The following is a 26,635-nucleotide window of genomic DNA, read 5'->3' on the forward strand; positions in this document are numbered from 1 at the left end:
TAGAAAATGACATCTTAATGAAAAAGCTCTTCACGGCTGTCAGGATGACTGCACTTTTGGTCTCTGTCCTTGATTCCATTGTGACCTTCAGCCCATCTCTCTGGGCCCCATTTTCTCATCTTTACCTCTTGGGTCATAAATGGATCTCCATGCAGCTGTCATCCCTCTGCCTAAATCCTCCTCAAAAGAAAATAAAAATAGTGGCTAACACAGAGTACAGACTGTTCTAAGAGCTTCCTATGATGGAATAATCTAATCTTTATAACAGTGCTCTGAGGTAGATGCTAAAATCTACCAGATACTATGGATGAGATAATGAAGTCATATGCTTGAGATCCCTGAGTAAATAAATAAGAAAGAGAGAGAACTCCAACAGCGGCCATGTGGCTGCAGAGCCTCTCTCCCTCCCTGCCTCACCCTCAAGTCCACACCGGGGAGGGCTGAGGGTCACTCACTGAGCATCTTTCCCATGCGCTGCTGTGAGGCTGCTGCTATTAACTTGCTGCTATGGCGTAGTCATTAGCAGAAATTATGAAAAAAATTGAAAAAAAAAATCTTCAGATAGCCAGAGATTCTAGCCTGAGATGTCTTTCCTTACTTGCTTATTATTATCTGTAAAAACAGGGTCTCCCTATGTTGCCCAGGCTGGCCTCCTGCCTCGGCCTCACAAAGTGCTGGGATTGCAGGTGTGAGTCACTGCACCTGGCCACTTTTCCCCATTTAATAGATCCCCAGGATACTGGGAAGCAGAAGTCCATCTCCAGACATGAGGAGCAGGTGGGCTAAAGGAAACGGGACTGGGGGGTCTTGGAGGGGCAGAGCAATGCCCAGGGACACAGAAATTTTTGAATAAAGACAACAGTGACCGACTCTTTGCCTACATCTAAAGCAAATGAAAACATAAAAATAAATGGTGGCAAGACACTAAACTAAAAATACTCTACCCCTGAAAGTATGTGACACTGGATGTACTATCTAATTGGTCCAGCCATAGGCAGAGAATGAAGTACTTCAGATAATTTACCAAATAACTAAAATTAGATATATAAACTTTACAATTCTGAAAATGTTTTTTCTACAGATGTGTGTAGCAAACACAGCATACTTAACATTTTTATAAATTTCAGTTGCACACCGTGTAGCTTTCAGGAAGCTTTCATGCCGTGCACTGCCCTGCATGCACCTCCCAAGCCTGGGGCTGTTCGCGCCTGGCTGTCAGAAGCCACCTCCTGACTGCCAGTGGGGCGAGGGAGCAGGCTGTTCTTCTCAGTGCTATACGCAAGCCCAGGACTCCAAGGGAATGACAACAAATGTGTAAAACCCACAGTCACATTAACCTACAGGCTCAGGACCCAGTTCTACTTCCTCCAGACAGCTTTTGGGTACTGGTCTCCCTCTCTGTGTTTACAGCCGTCCTGGGTTTGCTGGGCACCTCCGAGTTCATGGAAGTGCAGCTCCTCACTGCAGCTGGGACATACTTACTCCACTTTGACAAACGGGGTGTTATTTTCAGCAGTGGGTGAACAGCAGTGAACAAACCAAGCCCCTGCTCCTGGGGCTCAACTGGGACGGGGATACAGGCAACTTAAACACGTGACCACTGGCACACTTGAGGGCCAGGGAGGTGGAGGTGCTGCTGATATGATGGGGGTGGCGAGGCCAAGGTCCCAGCCAGGTAGGCTTGCGTTGGTATTGCCAAAACCCTGTGATCACTGGCAAACAAGATTTCATGGTGGGAGTGTGAACAGAACTGGATTTCAAAGTTTCTTGAAAGGATTAGTTAGAAAAGACAAGGTACGTTGATCTGCACACAGGAGGTGCTCAGCGATGCCAACACTGACAGGCTCCTCCTGCCTTGAGTGAAGAGCATCTGCCCCTGGACAGTGAACAAAAGCTGGGGCCATTTTATGCCTCTAACACCACACCTGGCTCAAACTCAACTTCAAAGATTAGAGTAAAAACGAAATTTCCATTCCAAACTACGTATCTTTGACAACTGAAACAATCTGTAATTGAACACTATATTCTATACTAGCTTTTATCCTAAGACTAGTAATTATTGATTAGTCTCAGTTTAAAATTCGTAAGTTTAGATGGACAAAATGATTTTACATAAAACAAAATGTTAGTTGAAAGATACAGGCTGGGCATGGTGGCTCACACCTGTAATCCCAGCACTTTGGGAGGCCGAGGCAGGTGGATCACTTAAGGTCAGGAGTTTGAGACCAGCCTGGCCAACATGGTGAAACCCCATCTGTACTAAAAATACAAAAAAGAATTAGTCAGGCATCATGGTGCATGCCTGTAATCCCAGCTACTCAGGAGGCTGAGGCAGGAGAATCACTTGAACCCAGGAAGCAGAGGTTGCAGTGAGCAGAGATCGTGCCACTGCACTCCACCCTGGGCAACAGAGTGAGACTCCACCTAAAAACAAAACAAAACAAAACAAAACAAAAAAGATACATATTAAGTTTTGCACACAAATTCTTAAGGGCAGATATTACTAAATGCTGTTAGAAAAAAAGGAAACCTTTTATCAAGCATTTCAAAAAAATGCTTCTACGTTTCTAGTTTATAGGTATTCTAATAATACTGAGTGACATTATGGACAATTTAGCCTAAATTATGGAAAATCATATTATTTAGAAGAACTCCAAGAGAATCCTCTCAGTTGTTGCAGTAAGTGTTGCTATAAACATTTAAAACAGCAAACAAATACCAAATACCTGCACAGCATGCATGATAAATGCACTTGATAAAGTAAAAAAAAAAATAGTACACACTGAAAGAAAGCCAATGGAAGAGGGTACTGGCATGGGCCAGGGAGGGCAGAATTAGGATGGGGACATGCAGGAGCTCAATCCAAGGCAAGACACAGGCTCAGGCTTTCCCACAGTCACAAAGGCTGCTGCTTGTTTTTGTTTTTAGCAGAAGGTAAGCATGAGTAAATCACCTTTTAGAGGTAACTTTGCTGGACTTGTGAAAGGTCTGGAGCGACTGCAGGAGAGGGAAGGTGGGATTCCCACAGAGCAGGAACACAGATGAGCCAAGCAAGGCTCTGCTTCGAAGGCAGCAATCAACAGAGATGCACAGACCTGTGAGGCTGCTGGGACAGTCATGCAACAATGCAGCCCTTCTGCTTCCTAGGCTCACCAGTTCCCTTGCTTCACCTCTGAGAGGTGGTTTGGAGAAACACAGCCCTTCTCAAGACGGTTGCAAGGTAAGTTTAGTTGGTACATGAGTGCATAGCACATTTTAATTTTTATAGTTATGCATTTATTTTATACGTATTAGACAAACGACCGACAGAAAATTTACCATTTCACAGGTATTAGTGTTTAGGATGAGGTTAAGTAGGTATTTCTGTTTAAAAAAGTAAATTTGAAGAAAAGCTACTTAGCAAATTATAGTAGTATGTGGTACACAGACAAAAAAAAATCATGCAGTCATTCAAATGACTGAAACTGATAAAATACTGGCCCTGGTCTATGGACTCCCCCTCTGATAAAGCACAAAACACTCGCACCTTCTCCAGAGTCAGTGACCAAAGATGACAGAGCAGGGCACCCAGCACAGAAATGACCAGGAGCCAATGACTTCCTCCTGTGCCCCATCCTACTCTCTCACTCACACCAAGAATTAAATCCTTTTATGTAGACAGATGGTCGAGAATTGCTACTATAAAGCAACTCAGTATGGTCTGAACTATCAGAGAGCTACATGGAGAAATAGTTACTGCTAAACAGACCTCTCTGCTGATGTTTTTCCTGCCTACTTAAGTCTTGAAAATTTCCACAAGGCTGAGTCAAATGTGCATTCCATCATCTACAAGAAAGGTACCTATCGAGAACACCCTGCTGGCCAGCGTGTAAATATCTAAAGGAGGACTCAGAAAACACCGGGGAAGTCCAGCCTGCATGTGTTGGCTGGGCTTCAGTGAAGAATGGAGCACAACAGGAGTTGTAAGTAGTAGTTACATAAGAAGCCCTGGAAATTCTGCTCAGAACCAAACATAACAAATAAAATTATCTAAGACTTACAGTTATTTAATTCCCTAAATTTTCTGTCCTCCCAGTAGCACTTTTAAATGTCTAAAAGCAATTAAAGGAAACATTTTCCAATGTCTCACAGAACCATTAGAAACACAAAATTAATAGCTTCATAAACTACAGCTTCTATTTTATCCATAGAATGAAGGTGCATAAATCACATAGTAATTAATCTTTAGACAAAAGCAAACAATAAATGGAATATATGGCTATGATTCTTTCTTTTTGAGTGTGGCCCAAGATAAAAGTTTCTTCCAAAAGGATATCATTAATGCAATAAGGCTTTTGTGGAATTCTATTTTGTATGAAATTCCTGTTTTCTATTAGCTACTTCTTCCTCTGTGACGTAAGGCTCATTCTTTGTGAAAAACGTGAAGCAGAAAACATTTGCGAAATCATCAGGTAAAGATCCCATGACCGTTCTATCACTGACACGGTACGTAGATGCATGGTGCAACCCCCGGGGGACCACTTTGTGGCATCCTCAGCAACCACAGAGCCACAGGGAGATGACTGTTTGCTCCCACTGAGGCTCTGCAACCTCTGCCACCAACACTGGAGAAATCCTCCAATCTCACTGTTTTCTCCTGAACTTGTTCCCTTCTGTTTTTCGATTATATGCAGCAAACAGGCACAGCTTCAAGCTGCCAAAAGCATCTTAAACGTTGTACACTTACAATCTTCAAAATATAATTGTTCAAAAGAGTCATCAAAGTAGTTTTTCATGTAGAACACTTACTTTGACCACATAATTAAACCTTCGGATATCTTGAATTGCACTTGAGAAGTCTAACCGATTAAAGGCCTCTCCCAAGGTGCAATAGCCATGCCTCTGGAAGAGCAACACAGAAGTTAAAATTAGTCAATCAGCCAAAAAGAACTGGCAGTTAATGTCAATTAATTGTGCAATTAAAAAAACATTTTGGCAAAGGACATTTGTTTTTATCCTGAAGACTGATTTTAGATTTAGATGAGAGAATAGTAAAATTATAGCAATGCTAATAATTTAAGCTGTTTATGTATAACTGAGACACCGTTAACTGACATTTTTTACCACCTGCTGAAGTAATGACAAAGAAAAATGTATATTAAATATCTTGCTGGTTTGCAGAACAGAAAACCAAACACCGCATGTTCTCACACATAGATGGGAATTGAACAATGAGAACACTTGGACACAGGAAGAGGAACATCACACACCGGGGCCTGTCGTGGGGTGTGGGGAGGGGGCAGGGACAGCATTAGGAGATATACCTAATGTAAATGATGAGTTAATGGGTGCAGCACACCAATATGGCACATGTATACATATGTAACAAACCTGCACGTTGTACACATGTAACCTAGAACTTAAAGTATAATAGAAAATTTTTAAAAAAATCTTGCTGGTTTATTTTGCTGGGGACAAACTGGGGTGTGGATGACGTTAAGGCTAAGATCATAAAAAAACTGGATTATTCTAGGCTACGCAACTAAAAATACATAAATCACGTGCTTAGCTGCATTGTAAGGATGTAGGTGTTATAAATATACAGTTGAAACACAGGATTTCTCTGCGGGGGAGGCATGCACTGCCCAGGTTGGAAGTATGCTCAACCACAAGGATCACAGCTGGGAGAGGCGCTTCGGCAGCAAGAAGGTGCCTCTGAAAACCAGCATTGGGATGGAGAGGGCTGAAGGCAAGTGCTGGTTGTGACCATGGGCAGCTTTCAGGCTGGGAGCACGGATGCCAAGAACCCAAAACACCAAAAAAACTGGTGATTAGATCCACAGGTCCAAGAACCAAAGGAAGAAAATGAAACAATTTATTTTCAGTACTGTAAACACTGCTGCTATTCTCTTAGATGTTTTTCTGCCATGATACACCCTTATCCTATACTGGTTTGTGTAGATTAGCACATTAGGTTTCAGAAGTCATTTTAAACTCCATTTCCATCCTCCATATTTGAAATATTTAAAATCTACAGATTTTCATTTCAAAGTTGTAGAGATAAATAAGCTGGAGAACAATAATAAAAAACATGAGATGATTGATCTCAAATTCCAAACAGGTGACTTGAGATGTCCTAGAGAAAGCAGCTGGAGTCACAGCACCTTTGTCTCTGATAGCTGATATACTCAGAGGCTCATGTGCTTCTGTGCGTCAACCCCAATCGCCCTACTGTGTGCACAACTCAACGAAATTCATTTAAAACATCCAAATATGTTGACTGAGTGCTTGCTATGCAGAAAACATTTTCCTGGGAACTCTGGGGGAAAGGAAATGCTAATTTTGATATAGATAATTATCTGAAATCCCTCACAGTTGATATTCCTATTTTATTTCTCTCTCTTAATTCTACATGATGGTGCAGCAGGCACTTTCCAAGGTCACCACCCATCTCACAACTGAAAATTAAATCTGATTCACAGAGCAGACCACAAAGAGCATGTCTGGACCTAGAACCACAGCATGTAACCTCAGAGCGGTGAGACACCAGCTAGCATGGATAAGCAGCAGGCACTTGCTCTATACCAGGTGACGGTGTGGAGACATGACACCAGCGCCCAGTCCTAGTTCTGGTCCCTCTCAACCTGGTTCTAGGATCCTGGTTCCTGGGATTCCAGGGAACATTCCCATAGCCTCACAATAAGATCCTCTTTTCCTGCACATGCTAGCTTGGATGGGATCCTCCGCTCTGTAATCAGGATGGCAACAGAGCAGATGAAATATTTAATGGTCTTTCATGAGCACTAAATTTCGTTTTTTAAAAACTAGGTTAGATTCTGTCAAACAATCTTCTAATGGTATATTAGAGTGTATACTAAGGATCTGATTCATTCTATACCCACTAACCATAACCGAATAGATTAAGTTTTCTTTCTCAGAATCTAATCCTTCAGTTTCTAGGAAGCTGGACTAGCTTCAGAGCATCTATAAACATTTCTGGAATATTTAACTTACCCTAAAAAAACAGATGATAGACAATAGTTCCCTAAATTATTTTCCCCAATTGTTGCAAAATAAGGCAAATGCAGAGTTTCTAGGACTATAAAAGGAACTCAACTTCCCTGATCCTAGTAAAGAAACAGGAAACAGCTTGAAGCTCTCTGGTTTGTCTTATGGCTCATGAAAAAGCTTTAGCCTAACTTGGGAAAAGAAAGGCAGGGAAGGAGTTCACACGGCTCTGCGCAAACCCAACCCAATTACTAATTTCATGTTAGCCACTCTTTACGTGGAATGAGGGGGCTCACAGATGTCCTACGCTCCAAAACATGCCACAGGGAGGACACACGCCCATCAGCATCAGAGGTTCATGCTAACACAGAGAAAATGCGTATGACTGCAGGAGTCCATGCTTGGTTTAAATAGGCCTGCTGCTGACTCAGATATGTACAGGTAGGCAGGAACCACACACTGCACACATATACCACATGCTAACACACACCATACATCCCACACACCAATGTGTGCAAATACATGCACAACCATACATACACACCATATATACAACACACACCAATGTATGCACAAATACAGTCACATACCACACGCACATGCAAGCACACACAATGGAGAACCACTACCTCAAAAGCTCCTCATATGCTATTATCTGTCAGAATTTGAACCATAGATCTGATATTGCAAAAGAAATGTGTTTTATGCAACTTTATTAATAAATGTATTTAACGTGACTCCACATTGAACAGAAACAATCCAAGATACTCTCTTATTTATAAAAGAATACTTACTTCTTTTGTGCTTTCTTTATGGACATAGATCCATTTTTCACGATAAAAACCTAGAATAAAAATTAACTTGGTTTTTTAAATCTGGCAAATCATTTCAAAAATGAAGATTTTAAAGGAATTTAAATAATTGGACATGTTAACAAAATTATCTGACTTACTATATTCACAAGAAATGCTTTTACTTGGTTCAATGCAAACAGAATTGCCTTGTTTCTTAAATCAGTTTAAGATATGAACAATGATTTCAGACAGTACCAAGTCCTAGTAACTTAGAAGAAAATTAGTATTATTAACAACTGAAGCCATATGAAGACATAAATGATTATAAAATGCAATTACATTACTAAATTCCTACGTACCCTAATAAAAAGTTCTATTCTTCTATTGCTCTGTATGGTACTCCACAGAAACACATTTTTCAGATAAATCTTAAAAGTTTCAAGAATCACACTAACTGTATTCTCCATGTGACCCTATCTTCTTCATAAAGTAGTCTCCCCCATATTCACAGTTTCACCTTCTACAGTTTCAATTACCCACAGTCAGTTTTGGCTTGAAAACATTAAATGGAAAATTCCAGAAATAAACCGTTCCTAAGTTTTAAATTCTGTGCCGTTCTGGGTGGTGTCATGAAATCTCACACTGTCCTGCTTTGTCCTGCCTGGGATGGGAATCCTCCCTTTGTCAAGCAAGTCCTACACTACCTGCCCCTTGATCACTCAGTAGCCGTCTTGGTTGTCGGATCAACTGTTGACGTATCGCAGTGCTTGTGTTTAGAGAACCCTTATCATACTTCATAATGGCCCCAAAGTGCAAGAGGAGCGATGGCGGCCATCTTGCTATAACTGTTTCATTTTATTATTGTTGTTAATCTCTTGCTGTGCCTAATTTATAAATTAAACTTTATTATAAGTGTGTATATATAGAAAAAAAACCCATAGTATCCATAAGGTTCGGTACTATCCACAGTTTCAGGCATCCACTGAAGGTCTATCCCCTGAGGTAAGGGAGCCTACTATAGACGAACATGTGTCTTGGTAACTCACGGATATACTGCAAGGCAGTGCCATGATAGAGCCCTACGCCCTCTCACAGACAGGTCCCACCTCCAGCCTTCCCCTGCTGCCATCTAACATCCTAAACTACAGCTCTGAATGTCTGTCTCCTGCTCTGAATCTTCAGTCACTTCGAAACTCAAGTCAGGACACCCCTCAGTTTGGCCTCACTGCTCAAGAATGAGTTGAATTCAAGATCATATGCATGGCTGTTTTGTGGGTTGTGCCATCTCTCATTTTGTTTTTGCACATCTTACCCACTGAAACGGTTGAGCTGCAAAAAGTCTGACCACTAAATAAGTGGGTGATGCTGGATACTGGGCTGTTATTTACATATTTGTATCACCTTTTATTTCATAAGATAGCATTGTCAGAGTAATTTAGTATTTCAACATAATCGACAAAATAAAATTAATGAGAATGATCTTACTTTGAGTATTTGTGTCATTTCTAAAATGGTCCTTTTTCCTTTTTTTGGATGCATATTCACGCTCTTCATTATTGAATATTTCTCCATCTTCACTATTTAAGATACTGAAATAAAGATATATTCTATTAAAATATTTTTTCAGGGATATCTTCATTTGGCTTTTGTAAAACGATACAAACACTTCAAAGTGACAGATTGTGGGCTTGAAATTACAAGGGTAATGTCTAATACTTTTTTTTTTCATTTTGAGAAATAAGATGTGTCCTGGTTCTTTGAGAATATTATACCAGAAAGTGCTGAACATGTTTTAGAACCTCTCAAGGGTCTTGATATGCTTATCCAAGGTAGTTTCAAACATCGAAATGCTTTATTAAAACATAGAGATTTTTTAAAAACAACTACTAAAACTCCAGAAAAAAAGATGGTAAGAATATGATGATACCCGATACTGACCAATGACTTGCTGTATCCCTTACCCCATGCTGAGTAACCACTCAATATTTCTGTTTACTCCCTATATTTTTAAGGGTTTAGCTGAAGTTAATTATTCGCTGAACATTTTTTTATTAAGCACCAACCAAATACATGTTAATACATTTAAGTGGAACCAGGAGAAGTGACATGTATATTTTTACTATTTAAACACATTTAATTAAAAGTTTTTCTTCTTCGTGAAACAAGAAAATCAAATAAGGCAATAACTAGACAATGTGAACACCTTTTACTTTTTAAAAAATTTCTTCCTTATAGTGAAAAAAAAAAAACCTGTAAATAGTAATAATCCATATCTTCAAAACTAAAGATGTGTAAAATTTTTATTTTCCACACACTGATAACAGATTTTCAGCCTAAAGTGAGGAAGGAAGCTCTGTGGAGACAAGCTGGTTGGTGGAGACAAGCTGGTTGGTGGAGGCATGCGAGAGTGATGCTCAAATCCAAGGAACTAAAATTGCTTATTTCCCGCTCATTGTTCTTGGACAAGAAAATTGTATACAAGCTCCTTTCTACTCACCAGTATTCACTTTTAGTAAAAACCGCTGACTCTGCCAAATGAGTCAATTTCTCACTGTCAGAACAGACTTTAAACAGCAGTGCCAACAGTTGTAAATCATCAAGACAAGCAAAGCGCATTTGAAAAACATACAAACAACTGAACTTTTTGTAGCAGACATTATAACACCAATTTATAGAAATGTGTTGATGTTTGTATTTCATATTTAGTCTTATACCAGTTTGTTATCATTGATTGAAATACTGAATGTAGAAGCTTTAGAATCTAAAAGGGCTTTTCTAATGAAAATTACAAACTGAGCTGGAATCAATTCTGCCCATAGGTGGTGGGGCCAGGTTCAGATACTTGCAGTAACCGCGTCCTCCTGTGAATCTGGGCCTAGATGGCTGTGGCTCCCTGGGGGCTACCCACACTGTGGATTCCACAGGTGGAGGTGACCTTCTTGGGCACTGCTGGGACACTTCTTGGGCCCACGTGGGCAGTGGCAGGGCTCAGAGAACTTCAGTGTTAGGGCCTTGGGGAGTCTATGTTAGACTTGAGGACTAAGCCTGGGCTCACAAATGACAACCAAGGGAAAATGGCTACTTTAGAGAAACCAGTAACTAGGCTACTATTTTTACAAAGTATTTTAAACGGGGAAAAAGCCATTATTTTGGGGTTGTGGGTTTTACACTGTCAGGTAAACAAAAATGTACAAGTAGAGAAGAAAGATGAATGCTTCTGAAATTTAAATTCAACACATTAAAATGTTAATAAAGGAGTATTTAATTTATAAATCTTTCCATTCTGCATGTATCAACTACATTTCATAGCAAACATGTTCTTTTTTTATAACCTTTGTTTCATGAGCAAGACAAACATCACCTACTCTGACTTAAAAACAAGGGAAACTGCCCAACAATTTGATTAAAAAATGTCAAACACCTTCAACAGACATTTCTCCAAAGAAGAGATACAACAGCCAACAAGCCCATGAAAAGATGCTCCGTATCACAAATTGTTAGGTAAATGCAAATTAACACTACAATGAGATACTACCTCACACTCATTATGAGGCTACTGGCAAATTAAAAGAAAGAAAGAAAGAAAGTAACAAGTGTTGACAGGGATGTGGAGAAACTGGATCCCTCGTGCAGTGTTGGTGGAAATGGAGGACGGTATAGCTGCTATAGGAAACAGTATGGAGGTTCTTCAAAAAACTAAACATACAATTACCATATGATCCAGCAATTTCACTTCTGGGTATATTTTCAAAAGAACCGAAAGCGGAGAATGAAAGATACCTGTATACCCACGTTCACAGCAGTATTACTTGCAACAGCTAAACATGGAAACAACCCACATGTCCATCAGTGGCCGAATAAACAAACTGTGGTGTACACTATACACAACATGGAATATTATTCAGTCTGAAAAAGGAAATGCTGACACATGCTACAACAGGGCTGAAACTTGAGGACATTATGCTGAGTGAGATAAGACAGTCACAAAGGGACAGTGTCTGATGTGACTTATATGAGGTACTCAGAAAAGTCAAATCATACAGACAGAAAGTAGAAAGCCAGTTACTAGGTCTGGGGGTGCTGGAGAATGAAAAGTTAGCACTTAATGGGGACAGAGCTTCAGTTTGGGAAGAAGAAAAAGTTCCAGAGATGGATGGTAGTAACGGTTGCACAATAATGTGAATGTACTTAACAGCACTGAACTCGTACATTCAAAAATGGTTAGGATGGCAATTTTATGCTATGTGTATTTTGTTGTAATTAAAGATAAAGAGACAGTGTGTAAGAGAGGAGAGGAAGTAGCAGCTTGTCTTGTTCATGCTGTCTGAGGTGCATGTCGGAGGGATGGGGTGGGGGCGGGAAGTGTTAAAAACAAAGAATAGAACCTCATACAACACAAGCTGAAAATACAGGGCACAAATGCACTTGTAAGAAACACAGAGTTTCCATAAACTTAAAACATGTCTGAATGATGGAGCTAACAGCCCTCAACTCCCCACACCCAGGCCACACCACAGCATATGTCACCCCCTTGCTTGCAAATGTGCCCAAAAGGCAATGACATTCCAAGTTTCCTCTGACAACCCAAGGCCAGTGCATGACTTTCCCAAGTTCCTTTCCACTCAAGAAAAGGAAGAGAAGAGAATAGAGAAGAATCAACAAAACAACTCCAAACAGAAGTAAACTAGAGCCAAAACAGAACTATTTCCCATAATTAAGCCCCAATCTCTATACATTATAATCCTCATTCTCGTGATGACCTATAACAAGATTTGCATTTTCCTCTGATGGTATTTTCCTTAAGAGATGGACAACAAGGTCTTAATCTTCATCTCCCAGACCACTCTAGGGTTCTAAGCACAGGCTTTACAGGAATGTGGTGTTATGGGCCATTATCTTCAAATCATTTCCACACAAGTCTAGGAAAGTAAGACAGGCTAGGGTAAGCCTCTGGTTTTTAAAACTGCTAATCAAGGGCATCAGTTCTTAACTATATTGCTGTAAGATATGTCAGAAAACTTTTATTACCAGTAAGAAAAATGATATTTGTGAATGACTTAAGTTTTAATAATTATTAAAGTACTATACTACATGTAGTAAAAAATAATACATACTCATAAACTCAACTTTCCTGAGTTGCCATTAGGAAGCAACCCTGCCAAGCCCTTGATTTTGGATTTGTGGCCTCCAGAACTGTGAGGACAGACATTTCTGTGGTTTTAAGCCACTGAGTTTGTGGTTATGGAACCCTAGAAAATGAATACAATTATCTATCTTTTTAAGTTACTTCAGTTTGATATTGATTATGAAAGGTACATACATGCTATCAAACAGAAGAGACGTCAGGGAGAAAAAATCTCAGCATAAATGCCATGATTCCAAGTGCCAAGGTAATATAACATGCAAAATGTGATAATTTCACCAAAACCAAAACAAAGTGGAACAAACCCTCAAATACAGTTGTTTACATCCCCACCTGGCCTCCTCTGACATTTCCTTTGGATCAGTTTGGCTGTACCTCTTCTGTCAAGCAGGAGTTGGACTACATTTTGGTCAGCTCCTCCTCAGAAGGGAGCTACAATCTCTGCTCTAACAATCCCCAATGGTTGTCTTAACTTACTCTGTTCATCAATGGCTACCTACTAAACTTAGCTTTTTATCCATACATTTTCCAATCAGGTCATATTATTTTCTCCTGGTAGGCGAATGTTTACATTTATCCATTTTCCTAATACAAAGCTACTTCATATCAGTGTATTATTAGTCTCTAATTATAAAAAGATAATCCAGAAGAAAAAGTCCAGTCAATTTTATATAAGTTAAAAGATGGGAAACCTATTTTTAGGATTAACATTCCCTTCCTAAATATCTAACACAACACACTTACAGACTCTTAACACACCCTCGTTACATGAAGGGAGCAGCAGAGCAGAGAGCAATAAGCACCAAGGCCAGGTGGAGCCACAGACAATGTGGGCCCATCTCACTCCACAGGGAGAAGCAACTGCACTGTGCACAGAGTGCAATCTGGCCGAAGGGAAACGCCGTCTTAAAGAGCTTCAGATGCAGCAACCTTAAAGAAGGGTTGTGCCAGGAAGTCCACCAGATGAGGCTGCAAACCCATCAAAGGGCATCACACACTCTGTGCACAGGGCACACAGAACAATGCCTCCCACATCCTGTGACTTCCTGCGTGTGCCACTTGGACCACCACACCCCCTACCCGCACCATCTTACCTGGACAGACAAAATCAGCCACCTCATGACTAGGGTATTCACATGGTTTTCAGTTCTATAAATTCCTCCCCCTTAAGAATACATGTCTGTAAAATCAGAAATGATGAAAACTGGACTTGTGAGTGGCTTTGCAGTAGGGATTACAGGTCCAGAATAGAATAGGTTCAGTAACATATTTAAGATATTCAAAGGAAAACAATACAAGCCAAAGATTTAACATCTAAATAGTGACCATCAAGGATAAAAGTCACACATATTTTTTATGAGTACACACAAACACAGGAAGTATGATGACCAGGAGCTGAGGGACGACCCACTAAAGAATAAGCTCCGGAAACCAAAATGACTAGAGGCAGAGGCAAAGTTGTGGCTGCCGGGTGGTCTGTATTTATTTGTGGAGCTGCTGGCACATGATGGTGATAAAGGTGCAGCATGCCATGGTTACCAGCTCAGACAATGCAGACAAAGAACCACCACCAGAGAAGTGGTAGGGACGGGGAGAAGATGTGCAGGGGCCAACCGGGAGTGGGGTGTCCATCAGCTAACTGCAGTATTGGGTACTGTGGGGAGCCAACAAAAGAATCTAAGGGTTTGCTATAAAGGCATTAGGGTAAAAGGGAAAAAAAAAAAAGAAAGAAAGAAAAAAAAGAAAACAAGAAAGCCCTCTTAAATACCAAAAGGGTAAAAGCAAATAAAACAGAACAAGGTGGTTCCTTGTTATCTGTCATGTAAAAAGCGGACTTGGCTCACCTATTAAATGGAAAACAGTCTTGGATCGGTTCACAAAGCAAAATCAAGCACCATACTGCATATAAGATATACAGCTATAAAAGGCTGGGAAAATATAGAGAGAATGTATAGGACTCAGAAAATGTCACAAGAAACTTTATAGCTTAAATACCTATATCAATACAAATTTAAATAATAAAAATAAATTATTTAAACATATAACTGAGAAAGCCAGAAAAAGAATAAGTGAACCAAAAGAAAGGGTGGAATTATTACAAATAAAAGCAGATATTATTAAGTAGAAAAAGAATAGAACTAAGAAGCAAATCCAAAAGCTGGCTCTCAAGAGAAAATAATCAATCAAAACAAACCACTAACTATCTGATTAGGAAAAAAAAAAAGAAAGTTACAAGTGCTAAGAGAAGAAAATTTAAAAATTGTAAAAGATAAGAAAAAGAAAGGGATAGAGAGAAAAGTGTGTAGATTAAAAGAGACTTTAAAAAAAAACATATCAAATTTTAAGAATAAAAAAACACTAAATTATAGTGTCTAGGGATATACACTTGGTGATAAAACTATAAAGATTAGGGAAATGATTACCGTAAGAGTTTGGGAAGTGGTTATTTTTTGGGAGAGGAAGTAGATTATAATAGAAATGGGACATGTGGGGGGTGCTTCTGGGATGATTATGATCAAGTTCTATTCCTTGACCTGGGTGTGGTTACAAGGATGTTTGATTTATAAAAATGAAGAAAACCAGTAAAAAATCATTACAGGCAATTTTATAAAACTCTCTGCAATAAGTTAGAAGTAGATGAAACATATTTTTTAAAAAAACATTAAATTTAATGCTATTGCAATATAAAATCATGTTTTTTTCTTAGCGCTAAACAAATTAATTGTAAAATGCATTTAAGAAGAATAAGAAACTATTCTAAAATTCATATGGAATGAAAAAAGAGCCCAAATAGCCAAAGCAATCCTAACCAAAAAGAATAAAGCCAGAGGCATCACACTGGCATCACACTCAACTTCAGACTATACTTTAAAGCCCCAGTAACCAAAACAGCTTCTGTACTGGTACAAAAACAGACCCATAGACCAATGAACAGAACAGAAAACTCAGAAATAAAGCCACACACCTGCAACCATCCAATCTTCAACAAGGCCAGCAAAAACTGCGGTGGAGAAAGACCATCCTATTCAATACACGGTGCTGGAATAACTGGCTAGCCATATATAGAAGATTGAAGCCAGACCTCTATCTTTCACCATATACAAAAATTAACTCAAAATATATTAAAGATTTCAACGTAAGACCTCAAAATGTAAGATCCCGGAAGATAACCTAGGAAACACTCTTCTTGACATTGGCCTTGGCAAAGAATTTTTGGCTAAGTTCCCAAAAACAACTGCAACAAAAAACAAAAATTGGCAAGTAGAATTTAATTAAATGAAAGAGCTTCTGCACAGCAAGAGAAACTACTGACAGAGAATACAGACAACCTACAGAATGACAGAAATTATTTGCAAACTATGCATCTGACAAAGGCCTAATATCCAGAATCTACAGGGAACTTACGCAAAAAAACAAATGACCCCATTAAAAAATGGGCAAAGGACATGAACAGGCACTTCTCAAAGATATACAAGTGGCCAACAAACATGAAAAAGACTCAGTACCACACAGCACTAGAGAAATGCATCAAAACCACAATGAGATACCATCTGACACCAGCCAGAATGGCCATTACTAAAAAGTCTAAAGACAACAGATGCTGGCAAGGCTGAGGAGAAAAGGGAATGCTTTATACACTGTTGACGGGAATGTAAATTAGTCCAGCCACTGTGGGAAGTGGTCTGGAGACTTCTCAAAGAACTTAAATAGACGTACCATTCTATCCAGCAACCCCATTACTGGGTATATATCCAAAAGAAAATAAATCATTCAACCAAAAAGACACACGCACTCATATGTTCATCGCTGTACTATTAACAATAGTAAAGACACAGAATCAACCTAGGTGCCCATCAATGGTAGACTGGATAAAGAAAATGTGGTGCCCATATACCATGAAATACTACACAGCCATAAAAAAGGAATAAAATCACATCTTTTGCAGCAACACGGATGGAGCTTGACTTAATCCTAAGCAAATTAATGCAGGAACAGAAAACCAAATGCCACATGTTCTCACTTTTAAATGTGAGCTAAACATTGAGCACACATGGACACAAATATGGGAACAACAGACACTGGGGACTACTAGAAGGTAGAGGGAGTGGGGGTGGGTTAAAAAAACTACCTATTGAGTACTACGCTAACTAGGTGACAGGATCTGTACTCCAAACCCCAGCCTCATGCAATATTTTCATGTAACAAATCTGTAAATAGACCCTCTGTATCTAAAATAAAAGGTGAAGAAGAACCAGTAAGCACAAATAAGCAGACTACTCTGAGTAAGAGCTGCAGTGGTGAAGACTCTAGCCCCAGCTGACATGAAAACGCAGTATAAAGCCTCTCTGTTTACATCAGTGTGATGAGAGAAGTCCAGGAAGACAGAGAGAAAACCCCGTAGTCCCAACTGCCCATGGAAATTTAGTATGGGAAAAAGAGATATCTCAACACAGCAGGGAAGGGGCTTTTCAGTTAGTGGTACTGCTACAGTAACTGGACAGCTACTGCACAAAGACACAAACAGATTTGTTCCTCACAGCACGCTCCAAGATAAATTCCAAATGGAGCATAAGTTCTCTTCTCTCTCCCCTGAGGCATAATTCATACACAGCAGAATAGACTTTTAAATACAGTTCAGGGAGTCCTGACCTGTGTACCTCCTGTAACACATACCCAATCAAGACACCATAGAAAGCTCCATATAGCTGTTAAGTCAATCACCAGGGAGGCTCTCAACTCTGCCTCTCCTTGGGAGCTAAGAGGTAAGCCACTATTGCGAGCCCTGTGCTGATGCTGGCCCCAGACACGACTGACAGTACAGTCAGACTACGTGACGTCTGGCTTGCCTATTAATTTTCTTAGTGATAACTTAAAAAGACTTTTAAAGACGATTTTAGACTTGCATAAGAGTTTCAGAGGCAGGGCACACGGTGCCCCAAGTTTCCACCCACCTTCGTGCAGCCACAGAACAAGGATCAACACCATAAGAGGAACTCTGGCATGGTACTCCCAGCTCAACCATAGGCTTTGTTGTTTCGCCAGGCCGCCCACCAGAGCCCGTCTGCTCCTGGGCCCGGTCCAGGATCCACGCTGTGCTTAGCTGACACACTTCCATGGCCCCCCATGCCAGAAGAGTTTGCAGTCTCCTCTCATCACCTTGAAGAGTACTGGTCAATTATTTTGTAGAATGTCCTTCAAATTGGGTTTGTCTGCTGTTTTCTCCTGATTCAACTTAGGGAAAACCACCACAGGTGATGTGCCATTCACACAGCACCACAGGTACCTGCTGCCAATACGATGTCACCTTTGAGCTCTTGGTTGGGGCAGTGTCTGCCAGGTTTCTCCACTGTAAAGTATTGTTCCCTTTGTAATGAAGAGCTATTTCGGGGGAGACTTGGCAGATATTCTATTTCTCCTAATTCTTTCATCTATTAGAAAGATTTCACCTTGCTGCATCTGCCAAGGGACTGTGCTTATACCAATTATCATGGTGGCTTTCTATTTCCCTTATTCCTTCTACATTTATTAACTGGAATTATCCTGCAAGGAAGAGCTGTTCCTTATCCCTTACTTATGCATTCATTTATGTATTGATATCAGCCTAAATGGATGGCTATTGCTTTTCTTTTTTGGTTATAATCCATTACTACTGTTGTTTATCCTGTGGCTAGAACTGCTCCAGCTTTGGCCAACGGAGCACTTTTTGGCGGGCATCTGCCCTTCTGACATCTGACAGGCTCCCATCACTCACCTTTCACTTGCCCTACCCCAGCCCTGGAACCAAACCCTTCCCTGAGGAGCCCTTAGGATCCAGTATCTCAGCCTGGCTCTGGTTACTGATGCAGGTGTCACTGCTCTAAGGCCCTCTGTGGGCAGACTTAGGAAACAGATGTGTTATATATGCATAGACCCCCATTTCTCTCTCTCTGAAAAAACCAACAGCCCTAGTTCATGCTGACACCTCCAACCCTGATCCAGAACCACAGGATAACTCTAGTACCATCCTTCCTTATTTGTAACTTCTTCCTAGAATATACACAGTTTTGAGATTGCTCACCCACGCCCCTATGAGAAACAAGTACACCAACTAGAGGTTTTGTCTTCAGCCTTACAGCATCCTGTCAAAACACTGTTTTCCAAAGTTACTGATAGGTCAGCTAATTCCACATCCACTTCACTATGGTTATTGCAGCAGTCCCTAACCTTTTTGGCACCAAGGACCAGTTTCTTAGAAGACAGCTTCTCTACAGACTGGGGCGGGGAGCGGGGGATGGTTTTGGGATGAAATTGTGCCACCTCAGATCATCAGGCATTAGTTAGAGTCTCATAAGGAGTGAGTGCGCAATCTGGACCATTCACATGCACAGTTCACAACAGGGTTCATGCTCCTATGAGAATCTAATGCTGCTGCTGACCTGACAGGAGGCAGAGCTCAGCCAGTAATGCCTGCCTGCCCTCTGCTCACCTCCTGCTCCGTGGCCCAGTTCCTAACAGGCTACGGACTGGTACCGACCCGTGGCCTGGGGGTTGGGGACCCCTGGATTATGGGGTAAGTCTGCAATACCATTTGATTCATCTGTCACAGTTTGTATCATTTGGGCACTCCCCCCAATAACACACACACACACACAAACATCCTTGTTGATTTTAGTGAAATTTTGTGGGGCACAGTTCCATGGGTTTTGACAGGTGCACAGTCAAATCTAACACAGTCCCATCGCTCCCCAAACTGCCTCTCACTCTCTTTGTGATCAACTCCTTTTCCCCAACTCTTAACCCCTGGCAACCGTTGATTTGTTCTTCCTCCTTACGGTTGTGCTCTTTCTACAGCATCCTTTAAATAGAATCATACAGTATGGAGGCCTTTCATGTTTGGTTTCTTTCACTAAGTAAAACGAATTTAAGATTCATCCATGTTGTGTGAATCAACAGTTTGTTCCTTTTGACCTCTGACTGGTATTCTGTTGTAGAGAGGTTACCACAATTTGTTTATTCATTCACCGGTTGAAGGACATCTGGTTTTGAGTGTTGGCAACTACTGAATAAAACCCTATTAACAGTCACATGCAGGTTTTGTGTGAGCATGAATTTTCACTTACCTTGGGTAACACCTAGGAGTGACACTGCTGGGTTCTAAGGCAGTGTAACACAGTAAGAAGCTGCTACACTGTTTTCCAGAGCAGCTGTGCCATTCTGCATTCCCAGTAGCAGGGCTGGAGAGCATATTCCTGCTAGCGCTTGGCACTGTCCTTGCCAGCACTGGGATGCTTTGTGGTTGTTCTTTCATCTTAGCTACTGATGTAGGCCTGTGCTGGTACCTTATGAGGAAGGTGCACAGCCTTCCAAATCACCTGGGCCCACTGTGGCAGTCTCATTCTCCAGAACATACTGTTACATTTCTAGCTGGTCAGCTGCTTGCCCCAAATGGTACTGTGGCCTCAGGCTAGCTGCAGTGTTTATCTTCTGGATTGCTTGCATTTGTTTCCCTAACAATAAATTATGTTGGGCATCACGTGCTTATTTTTCTCTGCTTATTTGCATGGGCTTCTTTGCAATCCATGCAAGTCGTCTGGTGAAGTACAGGTTCACCAAACCTACTGCCCAATTTTTTACTGGGTTGTTTTCTTATTGTTGAGTTCTAAGTGTTTTTTGTGTGTTCTGGATACTAACTCTTTGTCAGATATGTGACTTACAAATGTTTTCTCTGAGAGCAGAATTTTAAAATTTTAATAAAATGCAAATACAGATTTTTTTTCTTTTATAGATTGTGCTTTTGGTATGATATCCAAAAAACTCTGCCCAAGATCATGCAGACTTTCTTTTGGGTTTCTTCCCTAAGTTCTACAGTTTTTGCATTCTACATTTAGATATATGATCCATTTTGAGTTCATTTTTGTATAAACTGTGACCTGTATAGGTCAATTTTTTTTCTCTTTTTTTTTTTGCATATACACATCTAGTCTTCCAGCACCTTTTGTTGACAAGATTACATTTTCTCCATGGACTATATTAAGAGATGCCTTTACATCTCTGCCAAAAATAAACCAACCACTTTTGTATGGACTTATCTGGGGTTCTCTATTCTGTTCCACTGACCTGTGTATCTATCTTTTCACCAACACCACATACCACTCTCTTGATTGTGGTGATTTTATATTTTATAGTAAATCTTGTTCTTTTTTCTTTTTTTTTTTTTTTTTGAGATGGAGTTTTGCTCTTGTTGCCTAGGCTGGAGTGCAACGACAGGATCTCTGCTCACTGCAACCTCCGCCTACCAGGTTCAAGTGATTCTCCTGACTCGGCTTCCTGAGTAGCTAGGATTACAGGCACCTGTCACCATGCCCGGCTAATTCTCTTTTTTTTTTTTTCCCGTAATTTTAGTAGAGACAGGGTTTCACCATGTTGGCCGGGCTGGTCTTGAACTCCTGAGCTCAGGTAATCCGCCGCCTTGGCCTCCCAAAGTGCTGGGATTACAGGCCTGAGCCACGGCACCTGGCCATCGCTCTGCCTTTCTAATGATGACTTTAGATACGGAGTTTTTAATATGTAGAAGTTCATCATTTTTTTTCTTTCACAGTTTGTGGTTTTTGTGTGTAAGCAATCTGCCTACTCTACATTGTGAAAATATCCTGTTTTCTTCTTAAAACTTTACAGTTTTGGCTTTTACAGTTCATTCTACAATCCATCTAAAATTAATGCTATATCCACAATAAGAGTTAGTAGTAGAGGTTCATTTTTCCTCACATGTTTATCCAGTTGAAAAATCCTTCCCTTCCCAATTGAACCATGTTGGTTGCAAAAGCTTTGCTTTCTCCGGTTGTTGCACTGTGCATCCTAGTGTTTTGTAAACTATTCTTATCTTCTCAATTTTTTATAAGTGTAAACAGAGAAAATATAATTTCTTTTAAAGGGTTCTCTTACTTAATAAAGAAATAGGCTAGGTACAGTGGCTCACGCCTATAATCCCAGCACTTTGGGAGGCCAAGGCCGGTGGATCACCTGAGGTCAGGAGATCAAGACCATCCTGGCCAACATGGTGAAACCCTGTATCTACTAAAAATACAAAAATTAGCCGAGTGTGGTGGTGAGTGCCTGTAGTCCCAGCTACTCAGGAGGCTGAGGCAGCAGAATTGCTTGAACCCGGGAGGCGGAGGTTGCTGTGAGCAGACAGCACGCCACTGCACTCCAGCCTGGGTGACAGAGCGAGAGTCTACCCGCCTCCAAAAAAAAAAAAAGAACCAACAACGAAAGAAAGAAAAGAAAAGGAATAAAATGTCTAATGTTTTTCGCCCACCAAACTAGCTAAAGTAATTACAAAGACAAGGCTGCTGTAAACATCTTGTGCACTGTCCCCAAAAAGCAGATGGCATGGAGCAGACAGCATCTTTAGATGAAGACATACATGCAGCCACACAAGGCACACAGATGCATTTCAGCCATTATTCCCTCATGATGAAACCCTCCCCTTGTGCAGTGTGTAACTTGCACTGACACACACACATCTTGGGTGAAGTGCGAAGTAATGGGAATTTGTGTACACTACTATTCAGAGTATAAACTCGTGCAAAATTACAGAAAGTAATGTGGCAATACTAGAATTTTAAATATACAATTCTATTAGGAACTTAGATTTCATAAATACTCACACAAGTATGCAAAAAGATATTCACAGATGACCCATGCTATACCATTAGAAATAATGAAAAGTGGCCGGGCGCGGTGGCTCACGCCTGTAATCCCAGCACTCTAGGAGGCCGAGGCGGGTGATCACGAGGTCAGGAGACCGAGACCATCCTGGCTAACACGGTGAAACCCCGTCTCTGCTAAAAATACAAAAAGTTGGCCGGGCGTGGTGGTGGGCACCTGCAGTCCCAGCTACTCAAGAGGCTGAGGCAGGAGAATGGCATGAACCTGGGAGGCGGAGCTTGCAGTGAGCCGAGATAGCGCCACTGCACTCCAGCCTGGGCGACAGAGCGAGATTCCGTCTCAAAAAAAAAAAAGAAACAATGAAAAGTGGGAAATAGCCAAAATGATGCCCCTGGAAACTTGGACAAATAATTTATGGTGTACCTAAACAACGAAATGCCATCATTATAATGAATGAGGAACTCAACAGCACAGACATGGAACAACTTTCAGGAAATACAAGTGGCAGAAAAGGACGAACATGCAATGCATTAGGAGAACATGGTGACACCACCTCACTGGAAAGGGAAAGAGGTGCATGACCTGTGACCCTGCAGTTCTGTTTCTAGGCACAGACCCAGGGACCCTGTGCAAGACAATGCGGATTTACAGGTTATTTCAGTTAATGGAACTCTACCTTCCAGCTGCTCAGGCCAAAGCGTTAGTCTCACCCTCAACCCTCTTAGTGCACCATACACATTCCATGTGTCAGTTCCACCTGCAGAATACACCAAGGATTTGAGCCCTTCCTCACCCACCACCTCCTTTCTCTCCAAGCCATGATCATTCCCCATGGGGGTTAACCCAAGCCTCTTAAGAACTGGTCCACTTGCTTCTGTCCTGCCTCTTGGAAGTCTGTTTTTAACACAGTAGCCAGAATAATCCTGTTAAAGCATAGGCCTGAACAAATCACTCCTCTGCTCAAAACCCTGATTCCCCACTTCACTCAGAAAAGCCCTAGTCCTTACCATGACAACAGACAACAGCTACTTCACAGCTGGGACCCAGTAAGGCTAGGATCTTGTCTCCTACTGGCCCCGCTTCCGGGCTCCCCTCCTCAATGCTGGAACCCTGCTCTCCCTGAATATGACAGACGATGTACTCCTGCCTTGAGGCCTTTGCACTTTTTCTTTCCCTGCTGGGGAGGCCCTGCCCTCAGACATCCATTCAACCTGTTCTCATTGCCTAAGTTTCCTTCCACAGAAGCCTTCTTAGAGGCCACTCTCTGTAGATTTTCCTCCAACACCACCCGTCCTTAGCATTTCTTATCTCCCACATATTACCACACTCGCTACACTATGGAACTCATCTTGTCCATTGCCTATCGGTTTCAGCAGAATGCAAGCTCCATCAGACATGGGTTTTTACGTTTCATTTATCGCTGTATCCTGACACCATAGCACATAGTAAATCCTTAATACATTTGGACTAAACAGTTGTAACAGTACGTGTAATAACAAGACCAGAGACATCTCTAAGTCTGGCTCCTGGGTAGATTTTATCTGCCAACAAAGGAGTAGAGGTAGGACTCTGGCCCATTCCATTTCTAAAGAAACCCTTTCTGGAGGGGGGGAAAGCTGTGTCCTTCCCATCCAGAGCAGAGCAAAGCCACTACCCCTCACGTAGGAAAAATACCTAGGACTCTACCCCTGGGGGTAATCAACAGGCAAAGGGCAACACACTTACTGTTCCCTGTGAGATAATTAACGAAAATGAGCCTCTGTTCAGGTGTTCTGGACAAAAAATAAAGATTCAGGATAAAGTTAATAAAGATGAAAATTTTAAAGCAACTTAAGGTTCTGAGAAGAAGTCTGATGGCTCTGGATTTCCTGGTGACACAAGAGATCTGGTGGTTTTGGAAAGATGGGGAAGGAGGTGTGTAGGGAGCCAAACATCAGAGGAGAGGGAAGGAGGTTTGAAATACTGATGACACAGAGGGGAGTAGAGCAGGCCAACCAAGCAAACACAGTGGGGCTGTGGGCCGCATGGAGGCCCTACAGGCACATAGCAGATGACCAAGAAACATCAGTTTACAGAGTGAGTGGAAGAATAAATGAGTGAGCAAGTGAAAAGAGCAAATCAACGAGTGGGTGAACAAGGAGGAGCAAGCAATGGGAGAATAAATTCAGGAGAAAGCAAGTGAGTGAATGGATGATGTCCCCGCTGTGTTCTCTGGTTGGAATCTTCTTTCTTACATTTATTAGCTGCTCATGTGTTAGTTCATTCAGGGTTGGGAATATGCCATTTGAGTGTGTTTTTTTAAAAAAGACTGGGATAGAGTTTAGGGTATTGGCAAGAGTGTTACTGAAACAATGGATCACGGAATATAAGCTGGACAAAAGGAGACATGAAAAAAAGATGCATAGGATAGAAAAAATAAGTCAACAGTTGAGGTGGTAGTCAGAAAATCTGGAAGGTGAGAAGATTATGCTTAAGGACTCGGATGCCCAAATTCATGGGTTTGGACCATGGGAGTGGGTGGCTGAGACAGAGAAGAGGAGAGAAGGAGATGCTAGGAACAAAGAGGACAGTACCAAGGCCAGAGACTGTGAGTCCCACGGGTGGACACTGAAACCACCAGGCAACAGCAGGGATTGGGGTGGAGAAAATGACTGTAATTCTTTGCAGACTCTGACATCTGGTGAGCATGACCATGCAGGGGGTGACTGTGCAGAACAGGATCTGAGCTAGAAAAAGGGAACTTCACCCTTCACGTTCTATGCTTCAGGACACATGAATTTTTTGGTGTTTTTCATTTACAATGAGCACATGTTGCTTTATAACTGACAAAACCCACAAATTTGGGGAAGAGATAATATTAAAGTCAGAGACAAGAGTTTACGATCCAGAGAAAATCATTAATTTAAGAAGCACTAACAACAAATACTGCTTGAAACAGTTATTGCTGAGTCCAACACTGAAATTAATTTTCTTTTTCTTTCCTGTCACTAAAGAAAGGCTATAAGGAAGGTCATCTGGATTTTTGCTGAAACCTGTAACAATACTCTAAACATCCTAAGGGGAAAATGTCAATGTGCTAACCAGGATATTTACTTAAATGGATACAGGATGTCTCCTCTCCAAGGTACAGTGGCTTTTGAGCCCAGTACATACTTCAAGGGCTAGAAGATCTCCTGAATTCTCTATCCCTCACGGTAACCACAGACTATGTTCACATTCTCATAAGGGAACCAAAAATGTAGCTTCTTCTATCTTGTTTCCTTGGGGGATGCACAATTTAAAAATGCTTTTTACAGAATTCCATTATCTTGGGATATCCTGGGAACTACTAGAGTTGTAGATAATTTTGGTAGAACCTTAAATTTATGATGGCTCCCATTGCCAAGCCCACTGAGAACCAAATTACCAAAATAAATGTTAAGACATTCAAATTTGAATAGAAAATATAATGTTTTATGAGGTATAAATAAAAATAATGTAATAAAAATGATTTAGTAAATTCAATGCAAAGACCCCAGAAGCACCTCTGCCAAAACTGAGCTGAATGTGTTACATTTGACTACACACTCCCTTGTCAAATGTCAACTTCACAAAAGACAAGGAACAACTTCTTATATATCCGCAACAATGCCTCTAGTTATACTGAAATAACAATAGGCAATTACAGTGCCCATAATAACACTGAACGCTGACGGAAAAAGTTAGAAATTCTTAAACATATATAGTATTTAGACACTCTTCGTCAATATCTTTCCTTTACAGGAATCATACAATTTCTGTCGTCAAACATAAAACTGAGTGGCAGCAACACCATGCTGGAGAGAAGACCCAGCCAGATTATTTACTTACATTTCCCCAGCTGAACCTTCAGAGTCCTTCTCAGGGCCACCCTTTTGTCTTATCCACTCAAACTGTGACTCACTCTTTTACTGATCCTGACCCTCTGTCCAGCTGTGCAGACATCACCAAAGGCAGCACTCAACATTTCTCACCTGTCTACTGAAACCCTTAACTGGCTGTCCTCTCTTCAATCTGGATCCCAGCCGACCTACCGTCTATTCTG

General features: G+C 41.0%; 1 protein-coding gene across 3 annotated transcripts in view; it reads right to left on the reverse strand.

The window, feature by feature from the left end:
- The window catches only part of FBXO25 (F-box protein 25), a 65,056-nt gene that overhangs the window by 29,654 nt on the left and 8,767 nt on the right, over positions 1-26,635 (reverse strand). For 2 of the 3 annotated variants that reach the window (XM_025394828.1, XM_025394829.1), the window contains exons 3-5: positions 9,267-9,370; positions 7,782-7,831; positions 4,789-4,881 (exon numbers count right to left, since the gene is read on the reverse strand). In XM_025394828.1, the coding sequence (XP_025250613.1) occupies positions 4,789-4,881; positions 7,782-7,831; positions 9,267-9,370 (247 nt within the window). The remainder of the gene's footprint in view (positions 1-4,788; positions 4,882-7,781; positions 7,832-9,266; positions 9,371-26,635) is intronic. The other variant, XM_025394830.1, reaches the window with a different exon arrangement.

This window comes from Theropithecus gelada, chromosome 8 (assembly GCF_003255815.1).
Source record: "Theropithecus gelada isolate Dixy chromosome 8, Tgel_1.0, whole genome shotgun sequence".
Lineage (NCBI taxonomy): Eukaryota > Metazoa > Chordata > Mammalia > Primates > Cercopithecidae > Theropithecus > Theropithecus gelada.